Raw genomic sequence first — 13591 nt, 5'->3', positions numbered from 1 at the left:
AAAAACAGTTGGAAGCAAGCGTGTAACACTATTATTGAGAATAAATGAGATATGTACGAACGATGTATAAATAAAGAACATGAACGACGACACACACTCTTCTTTGTCACGATTTGTGCTGTTGATGACTTTATTATTAAAAAGAGCAACATGTTTTTAATAATACAAAGGCTTTCTTAACGCAGTCGATCTGTTGCGGATTAATTGAAAAAATTCTTTAAAAAGCGTTAAGTTTACAAATGTACATCTGCAAATTAGAGGCCTTCTCAAAAAAACTAAGGACGCTATAGATTGACTATGTACATCTTAGAAAGTGGTTTCGCAAATATTTGTTGTGCACCTTGTGCACCATAGACATATATAGACGGCGCAGAAGCTGGTACTATCGGCGAGGGGAACGGTAGGCTTGGAGGGGAAAAGGCAGAGGTCGGATACAGGCACGTCGGGTTAGCTTCGGAAGCATTCGGCATGCATAACCACTGCGTTACCCGATTTGCCTGTATCGCTCCCCTTACCGCGGATCTTACACCCCCCTCAGCTTACGCTCTGTCTATACATGTCTATGGTGTGCACTGAAATCTCCTACATCAGCCGCACTCGTGCAATAAACGAGCCAACCAAAATGAACCGTGTAAACTCGCCTGTAGGCGCTCCCCTAAGTTGATTGGCTCTTCCCACTGCGCGAGTGCGGCTGGTGTCCGAGATTGCAGTGCACACGGTGTACCGGTAGAGTATATGACGCGTCATTTCTTCTTCTTCTGCGAAGATAAATTAGAGCTTTTCTTTACGGGCGATCGGTTATTGGTACGATTTATCCGCGGTCGATATTTAGGAACTGAGCTGAAGGAAGCAGGTACAATCATCCGATAAAAGCGTAAACAAAGGCAACCGGCGTCTCTATTTCTGTTATGTTTAGGATCTTTCAAATTTCTACCTTTAATTAGTTTTTTATGTACATTTTCGTTAGATCGTTTTGTGGTCACGGCTAATGAACTGCTACGAAATTTTATTCGATTCCTTTTCTTACCACCTGAAGCATCTTGTATATCTTCATCCTCAGAAGAAAGTGACCCGTTCGACGTTTCCGGGGTACCTACCGTGCGTTTAACGAAGAACATCGCGTAAGGATCGTTCCGCAATTTGCAGTGGTCTTGTATGTCTCTTGATGTTCCTGAAACTACGTTTTCCCCTTCACGGCTACAACCAGGAGGCTTGAGTTCTTGGTTATGTAGACTGCCATAACCGCATTGTCTGCCAGGTTCTTTGAAATTTGTCAGTGACTTTTCGTTTGGGGAACTGCCAGCTGCACGCTGCTTCTCCGGCGAATGCTCACAGACTTTAAACTCCTTCAGCATAGACGATTCCGAGCAACTGTCTGCCAGTGAATCCCCGCGATAGGCACGATTTTCGTAAATAACATTCGTCGCCTTCGCATCTGGCCGGACCTTATCGCGCGCCCTTGATCTCTTCAGTTTTGTTGAAAACCTTCGTACGAATCCTTTTATCCCAGATGATCGACTCTTATCGTGCTCCCTCTCGCTGTAGACCGCGTAATCAATGATGTCAGTGGGTGTGTCCTGGATACCAGAGCTGGCCAATCTAGTTATACTCGGATGAACGTCCAGTTTGTAGGTTCTATCTGGAGACACTGAATCTTCGTTGAAACTTTCGATCCGCCTGGAAACTTTGAACTTCGCCGAAGTTACGCTCGTTTTCTCGGAAATTGTGAAAGGAAATCGGTCTTGGCTCTTCTTCCTAAACCGTGGAGAGTTTCTTCTCTTATCGTGGGAACGACGTAACGTTGACGACGAGCATGCCACGGAAAACGGAGCTTCGTAATTTCTTTCTGGCAAGAACGTAGCGGTTCTAGATTGCATAATTTTTGCCGGCTCGGCGGAGAGGTGCCTTCGAAATTGCTCCGCTGCCAATCTCTCCACGGAAAATCGAATTTTACCATCACTATCAATCGCTTCACTGCTCGTCGCGACCTTTTCCTCTTCCAATGACGAGTCTAGAGGTGCTTCCTCGAAAGCCAACCTGTTCGGTTCTTCGATACATGTTTCCTGGCATCCATCGTCACTGATTTCATCCTGGATCAAATCTGGCTTTGGTCTCTCAGTAGTACTCCCACAAACGTCTCCGTCGCGGGTGGTTCTGAAGGATCTCGCCTGATAACTTTCCAATCGTCGTGAACGCGCGGAAGATGTATAACCAGTTGACCTGCTCTGTGAAGTCAAATTGTCAGAATCTTTACGTTTTATTCGTTCGACCGACAATGATTCGTGTTTGGTGTGGCGACCGGAGGTTGGTAAAGAACAGTCGATTAGTTCACTTTCCGAAGAAGGACTATCTGTTCCGCTACCAGATTTTGTACCCCCCTTCAGAACATCAGAATAGTTTGACGACCTGATGGTATCTTCTATCATAGATCGGTCGATTAACAACTGCTTGCTACAGCTGTGATCAGCACGGTAGGTTTGACTTTGCCTGTCTTCCTTGGATTCATGTCGATCGCCGCTGTCTTCTTGTATCTGCAACGGAGTCAAATAGTCTCTCAAATGAATATCTTCCGTTGGTGAATTTGAATTCTGCCCTGTCTCCGTCGCAGATCTCAAATCAAAACGTTCACTCTGTTCCTTTGAACTCGCATCGAGTGTCGAGCCGTTATCGTTCATTTCAGGATCAAGCTGGAGCCTTCCAGCTAACGGTGGAAGATTTTGAGACGTTTGTCTGCTTGAATCCATTGAGATCGTGTCTGACCTAACTGTTTCCTCTTCGGATTCAGTAAATCTGTTTGAAACGATTTTGTTCCTACTGTTCGGTATCTTCACGGGTATTTTTGACCGCACACTGAGGAAGGATCTGTAAGTCGCATCGTTCCTACTATGGTTTTCATCAGATTTCATTGACGCCGTCTTCAAAGGTTTGTCGTCAGTTATTAAATTGTTTATGGAGGATCTTGAGACTGTTCCACTGCCGAAGACGCGGCTTGTATTTGTTAAAGCGTTATTCGTTGTTTCTTGCTGCAAGGACAAGTTTGATAATGCCGCAACTAAAGCATCCGTGTTTAGATGCTTCCCTGAGCAAGCCTTGCTAGCGGGTGACGCGGAATAAGACATTTCCTGCGAATTTAAGAGAAGAGTCGGGACATTCACATACTCTTTGCAGTTGCTAGCCAAGTTCCGATTAGTGGATTCAGCAGGTAATTCCTGGTCATCTTTAGCAGTCACTCCCCAGGAAACATTTCGATTAAATTCATTAGTGAAGCAGTCCCTCGAGGTAGAAGCAACGTTACCTCGTTCACTCAGGCAACTTTCAAGTTGCGAAGCAAGACCGACGCTCTGTGTCTCTTCACGAATTAGCCTTGCTGACAGAGAAAACTTAATATCATTGTTACTTTCACATTTGATGGAACTCTTGGCTGCAACTGGTTCGAGACACCGTAAATCGCCTTTTGGCGCGCAATCTAATTTGTCTTCTTCAGGGTCTTCAAACACTGAATTCCGTAAAATATGCTGCGGTGATTGTAAACTTTCGTTTGTAGATGAATAATCCTCTGGCATTGTTGGTACACTGTGATCTCTATCGCTACGCGAATTCGACTGGGACTGGTTGAGGGATTTGTTTGAGGATGAAACTTCGTAATCCTCCGTTGCTTGTCCTCTATCGTGGAAGACATTCTGACACTTTCGTTGTGCTATTTGGTTAGACCAATTCTTTACAGAGCTGGACGATTTATGGTGCGTATTTTCGGAAGCTACACTTCCTGGGCTGTTTGAATAAATTTCACGGTTCATTGGCGTTTCAAATAAAGAAGAAGGCGATTCTAAGGACTGCTTCTTATAACTATGAATATCGTTTCTAGCGGAGAGAAACGTTGGTCGATTAACGCTCGTACCGAAGTGATCCTTTCTGTCACAATCTCCTCTTCGAATACCGAGGAGTCTGTGGAAAGAAGTATCTCGTGGTAGTTTTCTTGAAGAACACAGAGGCGTTGGGCAACGACCGTTCGAATTTCGAGCATTGCCTTCGGCTACAGTAAGATAGACCTTTGAGATTGGGGACGTGATAATGTTTCTAACCTCTCCGTTCGTCGACGGATCAACAAGTGTGTTATTGGAAAGTGAGGATGACGAGTGGACAATAGAATTTGGAGTACTTGTGGCGATTAAAATTGGAGAGGTGCTAGTTGTCCCAGTGAAGTTAATGGGCGTTGTAACTGCGATTAAGTTAGCATTTCTCTTGCTAGAATCTACTCTATCTGAGGTAGCCTCATAGTTGGAGTCTGGGTCGCTACCAGAACTAAGGTTTTGCAGAACTACACCAGAGGGCGGCCTGTATCCACCGAACTTTGTCGGTCGAACATTGCTCAAGGAACCTGGGGAAAGTGACTGTAGCTCGATTCTGCCCTTTGGCGAGTTCTCAGAAGACAAGTTCCGGCACAGACGGAGCAGCGACGCGTTTTTTTGTGATCTGGACGAATCGTTCTCGGTACCATCATACTGATATGGATTAGGGGTAGGCGTTGCTTCTTCCGATAATGGTGTACATTGTTGAGTATAATTCCTCGACACTTCACCCATGAAGGAAGACAGATGTTCAGAGGCTTCTTCAAGCGAATTGCATTCAACTATCGAACTGCTTACGAATTTCCCGTCGTTGTTAGAAGTTTCCTTTAATTCGATAGTGTCAGCTTGGTTTGGCTGCGACACGACCATCGTCTGATCTTTTATACTTGTCAAATTCCTGCTTGCCCTTCTGCGTGCCCGAGCGCCTTTCGTTTTAGACTCGCTGAAGGGATTTCTCGATAATAGCCGATGCTCTTGTTCTTCTTTCTCTTCTCTCTCGTAGTTCTCCTCGATGCAGCTAGTGGCGCTGTAAAAATGGTAGTTTCTTTTTCGGGAAAGACAACGGTTGATATTGTTAACACGGTTTGCCAAGCTTGCCGTCTCGTTCGGTGAAGGGAGATCTTGAAGGAGTCTCTTCAAATCGGAAAGAGAACTTCCCTCGGAGCTGCTCTTGGATCCCACGGATCTCCTTTCTTCTTCTTCGTTCAGCGAGTGATCTGCACCATTAGGGTTACGTCCACTATTTATTCATCAAGTATTGAATATTAGTCGTTTAAGTTCTTTCGCTTTTACTAATACTTATTAAATGGTAATGACACGAAATAAACAGTTTGGTATCTTACGAGAGGCGTAAAATTCTTACAGCATATGAATATGTATGGCTCAAATAATTATTAGAAAATAATATTTACTTAACCGACATGTGAGGGGAAAGTTGTAAAAGCTACGGGATTTATTTAGGTTATACATGTGTTTGGTTAAACAAGTTATTAGTATAATAACTTTGTTCCTCAATGAATGTTACTATCATATAGTATAGATAGACGAGCAGAACATGGCACATTGGTCACTTCAAATCGATCACTTTTTACGTTCGATGTTTGGGATTTTAATCTAACTAAAATAAATGATGCAGTTACGCGAAATCAGGAATTCTATTGGTTTTGAATTTGTTTAAAATTACAGGCTGCTAAAGTTTACTATTTTTGCTTGTTTTCATGAAAATGATGTATATGAATGATTTTTTATCTCCGGAACTATACATCTCACGATGGTAGTTATATTTGTATTTTAATCAGAAAGGATTAGTCTTCCCGAAAACATTTACCTTTGGTCCGAACAGTTATTTGTGCAACATGAAAATTATAAACAAATTCTTTTTTTCCTAATATTGTTTACTTAACAGCTAGTATAAGTTTTTCCCGCGTTATTCTGAATCTCGCGAGTGCCATTATCATGTTCGTGTAATATGTCATTTTAACAGATCGTGCGATAATTACTACAAAATTTGCCAAGCAGCGGTTTCTACGTTCATATCAACCCGTTTTCAAAATTTTCAGGTGAAACGTATATTTTAAACTGTAGCAGCGGGTTTTAGGATATCAGAAATCGAACGGAACTTGTGGGGTATCTTACGAAACAGCGTTTAGTTAAGTTTACACTGCTAACATGACTCTCTTGCACGCTGTTTCTAAGACTGTATATTTTAGAAAAGAAAGTTTAACGAGGAAACACAATACTGTTGCTATAGAATTGCCGTTTAACTTATTCATGCCCCGGTGAAGAGTTTGCAATATTCTTACTCCCACTTTAAACAGTGTGAGTCACGACAAACAGAACCTAAATATCTCTGTTAGGGTTAGAGACATGCAGAAGAAAATGTTATATGCAGGGCCGTTTCTGGGGGGGGGGGGGGGGTGCAGTAGGTGCCCCCGCACCTGGACGGCCAAACTTAAGGGGTTATGCCTAGTCAGGCGGTCCAAAAAGAGGCGAATATTTGTGAATTTTTTTTGAAGAAGCGGAAGCGTATATTTTTACAGAACTTTTTGCGTTTAAAAGAGCCACATTCTAAGAACATTTGGTAATTTTTTCGTAGAAAAATATTTACGTGTATAATAAAATAACAAGCGACATCCAAGAAGCATTTTTAAAAATTTGGTTTTGCGGTGAGCACTGCCATTCGGAACCAGATTATCTAAAATCAAAAAACAAAAAAGATTTCCTTAGTATATTAATGTATCCTCAGGTTGACGGAGAGAACTTTCCGAAATATTAAGTTAAAACAACATGGCGGCTATTTAAAGTTGAAATCCTGATTTTTTCCTGCAAAAATTAGACGAATATTTGTGAATTTTTTTTGAAGAAGCGGAAGCGTATATTTTTACAGAACTTTTTGCGTTTAAAAGAGCAACATTTAAAGAACATTTGGTAATTTTTTCGTAGAAAAATATTTACGTTTATAATAAAATAACAAGCGACATCCAAGAAGCATTTTTAAAAATTTGGGTTTGCGGTGAGCATTGCCATTCGGAACCAGATTATCTAAAATCAAAAAACAAAAAAGATTTCCTTAGTATATTAATGTATCCTCAGGTTGACGGAGAGAATTTTCCGAAATATTAAGTTAAAACAAAATGGCGGCTATTTAAAGTTGAAATCCTGATTTTTTCCTGCAAAAATTAGACGAATATTTGTGAATTTTTTTTGAAGAAGCGGAAGCGTATATTTTTACAGAACTTTTTGCGTTTAAAAGAGCAACATTTAAAGAACATTTGGTAATTTTTTCGTAGAAAAATATTTACGTTTATAATAAAATAACAAGCGACATCCAAGAAGCATTTTTAAAAATTTGGGTTTGCGGTGAGCATTGCCATTCGGAACCAGATTATCTAAAATCAAAAAACAAAAAAGATTTCCTTAGTATATTAATGTATCCTCAGGTTGACGGAGAGAATTTTCCGAAATATTAAGTTAAAACAAAATGGCGGCTATTTAAAGTTGAAATCCTGATTGTTTCCTGCAAAAATTACGCGAAAAAATCAGGATTTCAACTTTAAATAGCTGCCATGTTGTTTTAACTTAATATTTCGGAAAATTCTCTCCGCCAACCTGAGGATACATTAATATACTAAGGAAATCCTTTTTGTTTTTTGATTTTAGATAATCTGGTTCCGAATGGCAATGCTCACCGCAAACCCAAATTTTTAAAAATGCTTCTTGGATGTCGCTAGTTATTTTATTATAAACCTAAATATTTTTCTACGAAAAAATTATCGAATGTTCTTTAAATGTTGCTCTTTGAAACGCAAAAAGTTTTATAAAATTATACGCTTCCGCTTCTTCAAAAAAAATTCACAAATATTCGCCTCTTTTCGACCGCCTGACTAGGCATAACCCCTTAAGCGCGGCCGCAGGCCGTTTACTATATGTAAAGTTTTGACTAATAAGAAAAATAATCGAAACTCTTTTGCACGATAACTGTTTAAAAGTATGTATATATACATATAAAAGTAAACACTGCATATCAAATTCTTAATTAAAAAATATTAAATTATTGTTTTTGCACCTGGGCGGCCAAAACCCAGGAACGGCCCTGGTTATATGCAGAGTAAAGTTGCACTGTTCAAAAGGGGCAAATATTTTGGTAAAAATAAATTTCTCGTCTGGCGCCATTTTCTAGGTCATTTGAAGGGCAACAATGCTTTTTTAAACGTCACCATATATTTTTTACTTCGTACCATCGTAGCCCGAGTTAAAGCTAATTCAGTTACTCAAATTTTCATAACTTAGTGAAGTACTGAAATTGCGCACTCCCTAACCTACCACATTCAATTTATTTTCGCTCTTGCAAGTGTAATATTAAAGTTATTACATTTGCTAATTGCACACGCATTGTTTGCATACCTGATATCTTTGTATAACATTGGGTAACATAATATAAATTTGTATAATATTTTAAGTCTGTATAATGTAATAACAATATTGCGAAACAATAATAATAAAAGCGAACGAAAATAAAGTTCGTACCAGCAGCAGAGGACAAGGGGCTAGGCGTCTTTACTTCTGTGTTCTCTAGAGCTTCATCATCATTGTTTAACATGTCAAATTCACGGTAAACGTTCTGCTGATTATCCATTTACAGATCTTTTCCGGAAGGTTAGTAGAACGTTTAAATTGCTTTGTACTCAAATGTGACATGAGAACAAAACATAAGAATGCGTTTCGTTCGATGAAACAACTATGGGCAAATTCCACTTTTACTCCCGAATCGCCCGCCGCGATCACGATATGTAATGGAAATCACAGGCGTCATAATTTATGGCCCATTGAAATTGCGTGCTATGAAATTTATTTAATATATTACTGTCAATTGATTGCTAATATACGACTAAATTTTATACTGGCCATGAGACTGTTGCAAATTACAAAATAGAATTTATTCACCAGAATATAAATGATATATAGTCCTTGTCCTTACGGTAGGGAATTCTTCCACAAGGGTGTGTGTGGAGGGGGAGCACTTTACCGCCACAGCTGCAACCGCTGATTGATAACATCGCTTACGTATTCGAACTTATATATACTCCAACCGTGCAGAAGTTTAAACGCTAATTTTTCAAAAACAAAGATTCATTTTGCCAAACCCCATTAGAGTTTTTGTAACACTGGGTGTGTAGGTACTACAACTTCCACCCAGTGTCATTCAACGCATAAAAATATATATATATAGTGTCTACTCTATGTAAAAAAAAATAAATTGATCTTCGAAACTCCTCTACAATTTCATGTACAAAAAACTCTCACAATATGAATTTTTTCATATCTTCAACGGCCTACGAGATATTCTAGCGTATCGTTGCTGCAATGTTCCCACAATATTTCCACTGCAATATAGCACGGCAATATGTGTGCAACATTACAGGAATATTGAAGGAACGTTCCCACTGCAATATTGCACGGCAATGTTTCCACAATTTTGCAGAAACATTACAACGCAGCCTGCAACGTTGCAATATTGCAGCAACGATGTTGGAACAAAGTGAGCTGTACAGGTGTAATATGATTTAAATTTCGATAATCAGGGCATAAACGAATCGTGCCATTCTTTTAATGAGCACTATCGGACTACTGTACCTTGAGTGGCTAGGGCGTACAATATCGTGCTCACATAAATCTGCAATGATTTTCCTAACCGCGATTCCCTCGGGCGAGGATAATCTTCTCGGCGAATAATTAATGCCCGATTTCTTCACCTCCGACTAAAGTCCCGGTCGGTGAATGACCAATTGGATGCTATCATGTGGCAGTTATGTGGAACATAACTCTAACTGGAAGATTACTGAAGGTGAAGAAATCGGCCGTTATTATCTGTCATAGTCAGTTTCATTTTATAATCGATTTTTTTCAGGTTCACAATCATAATTGAGGGGAGTATTTAACAAGTCACTCTAAGGGGGGAGTATTTAACAAGTCAATCTTAACCTTGTTGAACAACTGCAAATTTGTCCGGACTATCTACTAATTCAATGTTTAATATTTTATAAACGACCTTTCAAATTCGCGCCATGGCTAAGGTTATCCGCTGGCCGGTAGAGGCGTTAAGCGGTAAGCCTGAGTAGTGATCCTCTAGGGAGTGATCGGAACAACGTGTATCGTCGCTGATTGGTTGCCGCGATTTTGGAGCAAAAGCGGAAGTAGACAGAGAAAGAAACTGTAAAAATATAAAAAAGACAGAAATACTGATAGAAAGAGACATAAATACTGACAGAAAGAGAGAGAGAGAAATACTGATAGAAAGAGATAGATATGTTTATTTCCGGTTTTGCTCCAAGATGGCTGCGGTTATACCGATCACTCCCTAGAGGATCACTAAGGGCGGTATTCTCAGGGCGGTATTCTTAGTCGCTACTTGTTCTTAAGCAAATGCTTAAGCATTCGGCATCTTTTACTAGCTACTAGGTTAGCAGAGGATGCCGCATGCTTAAGCATTTTGCTCCAAGATGGCTGCGGTTATACCGATCACTCCCTAGAGGATCACTAAGGGCGGTATTCTCAGGGCGGTATTCTTAGTCGCTACTTGTTCTTAAGCAAATGCTTAAGCATTCGGCATCCTTTACTAGCTACTAGGTTAGTTGAGGATGCCGCATGCTTAAGCATTTTGCTCCAAGATGGCTGCGGTTATACCGATCACTCCCTAGAGGATCACTAAGGGCGGTATTCTCAGGGCGGTATTCTTAGTCGCTACTTGTTCTTAAGCAAATGCTTAAGCATTCGGCATCCTTTACTAGCTACTAGGTTAGTTGAGGATGCCGCATGCTTAAGCATTTGCTTAAGAATAAGTAGCGACTGAGAATACCGCCCCAAGCGTGAATGTGTGGAAAAGAGAGAGGGAGAGCACAGGCGGCTCAGGTTCTTCTTACAATTAGATGTGCTTGGTTAATTTAGTTTGAGATTTATTAGAAAGGAAATATTTAAGTTCGATCTTGTGCATTGAAGTATGAAATTCTAGTAAACCAGAAAACGGTTTATTGTTTTGGACCCTCCGTACAGTTTTATCAGAAATGGGATAAAGAGGCCTCGTGTGTATAGGATACGAAAACTACCTGTTGAAGCGAATTACTGTTGTAGTATTTTCGCTTGTTTGGTGAACTTTTATGCGCTTCGGTCCATCCTTTTTCAATACCTGCATACCAGGCATTTATTGGAAATTCTGAACGTATGCTTTCAAAAAAATGAACCGAAACGACCTCACCTTGGCGCAGCTGAGAAGTGCCGCGAGGCATGCGGGTATCTCTGATTCAGACAGTAAAGTTGATTTGCTGTTACGATTGGATACGGCTTTCCCTAATAATGCATGGATGAATATGATACCAGAAGGAAGCTTCTTCGACGAACGAAACCATGGTCAGGCTGAGAGTCAACCATGTCAGGGTGATGCGTCGAATGAAGCTGGAAGAGGTTTGTTGGCCAGAGAACTAGATCTCATGCAGCGGGAAGCAGATCTATTGCGGAGGGAGCTTGAAGTTGCCCGTCGAGAAAACGAAGTGTTGAGGAATCCTCTGCAGTCATCTAATGTTTCTAATAGACCTAATGTGAGCATCGAGGAAATGGGTGACTTCCTAATTGACCTTGATGGGTCAGGATACACATTTCCTTTTTGGGAAAAGCAGCTGAGATTATTACGTACCACCTATGATCTGGATGATAATACTACCAGAATTCTGATTGTAAGAAAGTTACGTGGCATAACGTTGGAATGGTTCCATTCCAAAGTGGAACACATTCAGATGGACATTGAGACGCTTATATCTGAATTAAAAAAGGTGTTTGATTATCAGCCTAATAAGTTGTTGTTGAGGAGAAAATTTGAGAATAGGAAATGGCAATCAACTGAGAGTTACAGAGAGTATCATCAGGAAAAGGTTATCATGGCCAACCGGATACCAATAGAGGAAGATGAGTTAATAGAATATCTGATAGATGGAATTTCTAATCCGTCTCTGCAAACCCTTGCAAAAATGCAACATTTTAAGTCTCTTCCTGCATTGTTGTCTGCACTTGAGAACTTGAGCCAATGGCGTGATTTCACAAAGAATGCTGCTATGAATTTACAGCGAAAGAATAAAAATGATTGTAGGACCAGGGAGAAAACCCGTGCAAAATTGGCGAGATGCTTCAATTGCAATCAGGAAGGACATTTGTCATCATCGTGCCCTAAGTCAAGGCGAGAAAAGGGCTCATGCTTCACGTGTGGAATATTGGGTCACAGTTTCAAAAATTGTCCTGAAGCTCTTATTGAACTGCCCCTTGGATCACCTTGAGGACAATTGCCTCTCACTGTTGTGCTGAAGAGGGAGCTGTCTACCAAGTCTCCTCTGATGGAAACAACCATACGTTTAACTATTAACATTAATTTATCGAACGATTAAACATTGAGAATAAAAGAAAATTCATTCGGCGTAGAAAATCATTTCCAAGTCCAACGCCAAATATTACTAATTGCTTAATATATCGAGTTGTGTCGATCATAGTTAACAATAATATATACTGGGCGGTTAGTGTAAATGTTGTTAACAGTATTTATCATAGTAATAGCCACTGGAATGAATATTTTAGCGGAAATATCAATATTTCTCGAATAATTTACTGCCTTTTGCGATTGAAATGTTTTACCCGTGCTGAATTCTAATTCCTACCACCCATAGCGTTATAATCTATTTCGAAACTTTACCGGTAACGTTGCACGTGACACTAAAATTTTAACGGGGTCCCCGGGCTCCGCAAACCGGTGGCAGAAAAACGCATTGGTAGGTAAGTCTATCCTATACCTAGTCTGTGATGCCACTGTCCCGCCGAGATAAACCTTACTGACGGTGCCCGCGGATACTATCGTAGTGCACCATTAGTGTTGTAACTTGAAACGTAGGTTTTCCATCAGAAACTGATTGATAATGAAAAAATGCTTTATGAACGACGAAACCGTGGCTGATTGTTAGGTATAGAATAGACCTTTCACCCAATGCTATTTTGTGTCTCTCGGTTTTGGGGCTCATGAGCGCATTACCGTTTCCGTGTCACATCCAACCTTAACGGCTAAGCATGAAATAAGAGTGCAGCACTACAAGCGGTAGGAATGAAAGTTATAATAACGATGAGAATTTAGATACAGGGTGTCCCGATGCCAAATTAATACAGCATATTTAAGATTTCTAATAATTGAACGAAGTTCATATCGAAATAAAAATTTCTTCATTTGTTTATCAATCAGCAACTCTACAGACCCATACAACGGAGAAGCATTGTACAACTTCACTTAAGATGTAACGAATCTCTGCTATCTTATAATTCTTTAATAAATTATTTGCGGACATGGGTTTATATGAACTTTTCTCAACTTTTTGACGTAAATATACTGTATAAAATTGACACCAACCTACCAGGATACCCTGTGTACACAGAGATACACTTTAATTTATAATTTTGAAAAATTATTAATAAATTAATCTCCCTGATAGCCATCTGCCTGCAGTCTGCCGGCAGATTGACAGCAGGGTCTGCCAGGAGAGTGCAGGATCTGCCGGCAGCTGCGATGCAGCCTACGTCCGCATTCAGCTACGGTTCTGCCGGCAGGGTCTGCTTGTCAGGGTCTGCCGGCAGATCGACGGCAGATCGACGGCAGGTCCTGCTGCTCGCCTGACACATCCAACAGCGCCATCTGAAGGCCACAATTGCCAAAGAATTTC

The 13591-nt window shown here is 40.4% G+C and overlaps 1 protein-coding gene across 2 annotated transcripts; it reads left to right on the top strand.

Annotated features, from left to right (window-relative positions):
* The first annotated feature begins 10692 nt into the window (after window positions 1-10692).
* Window positions 10693-12490, top strand: LOC143370518 (uncharacterized). Of its 2 annotated transcripts, XM_076815752.1 has the most exons (3): window positions 10693-11135; window positions 11223-11694; window positions 11725-12490. In XM_076815752.1, exons 1-3 carry the CDS (start codon window positions 11081-11083, stop codon window positions 12167-12169), a joined length of 972 nt encoding a protein of 323 aa, XP_076671867.1. In that variant the 5' UTR covers window positions 10693-11080; the 3' UTR covers window positions 12170-12490. The 2 variants fall into 2 exon arrangements, with proteins under 2 accessions (XP_076671867.1, XP_076671866.1); XM_076815751.1 differs by having other exon boundaries at window positions 10700-11694.
* The last annotated feature ends 1101 nt before the right edge of the window (window positions 12491-13591 follow it).

The sequence above is a fragment of the Andrena cerasifolii genome, chromosome 6, assembly GCF_050908995.1.
Source record: "Andrena cerasifolii isolate SP2316 chromosome 6, iyAndCera1_principal, whole genome shotgun sequence".
Taxonomy (NCBI): domain Eukaryota; kingdom Metazoa; phylum Arthropoda; class Insecta; order Hymenoptera; family Andrenidae; genus Andrena; species Andrena cerasifolii.
Note: the sequence above shows the minus strand (reverse complement) of the source record. Positions and strands in the feature narration are given on the sequence as shown.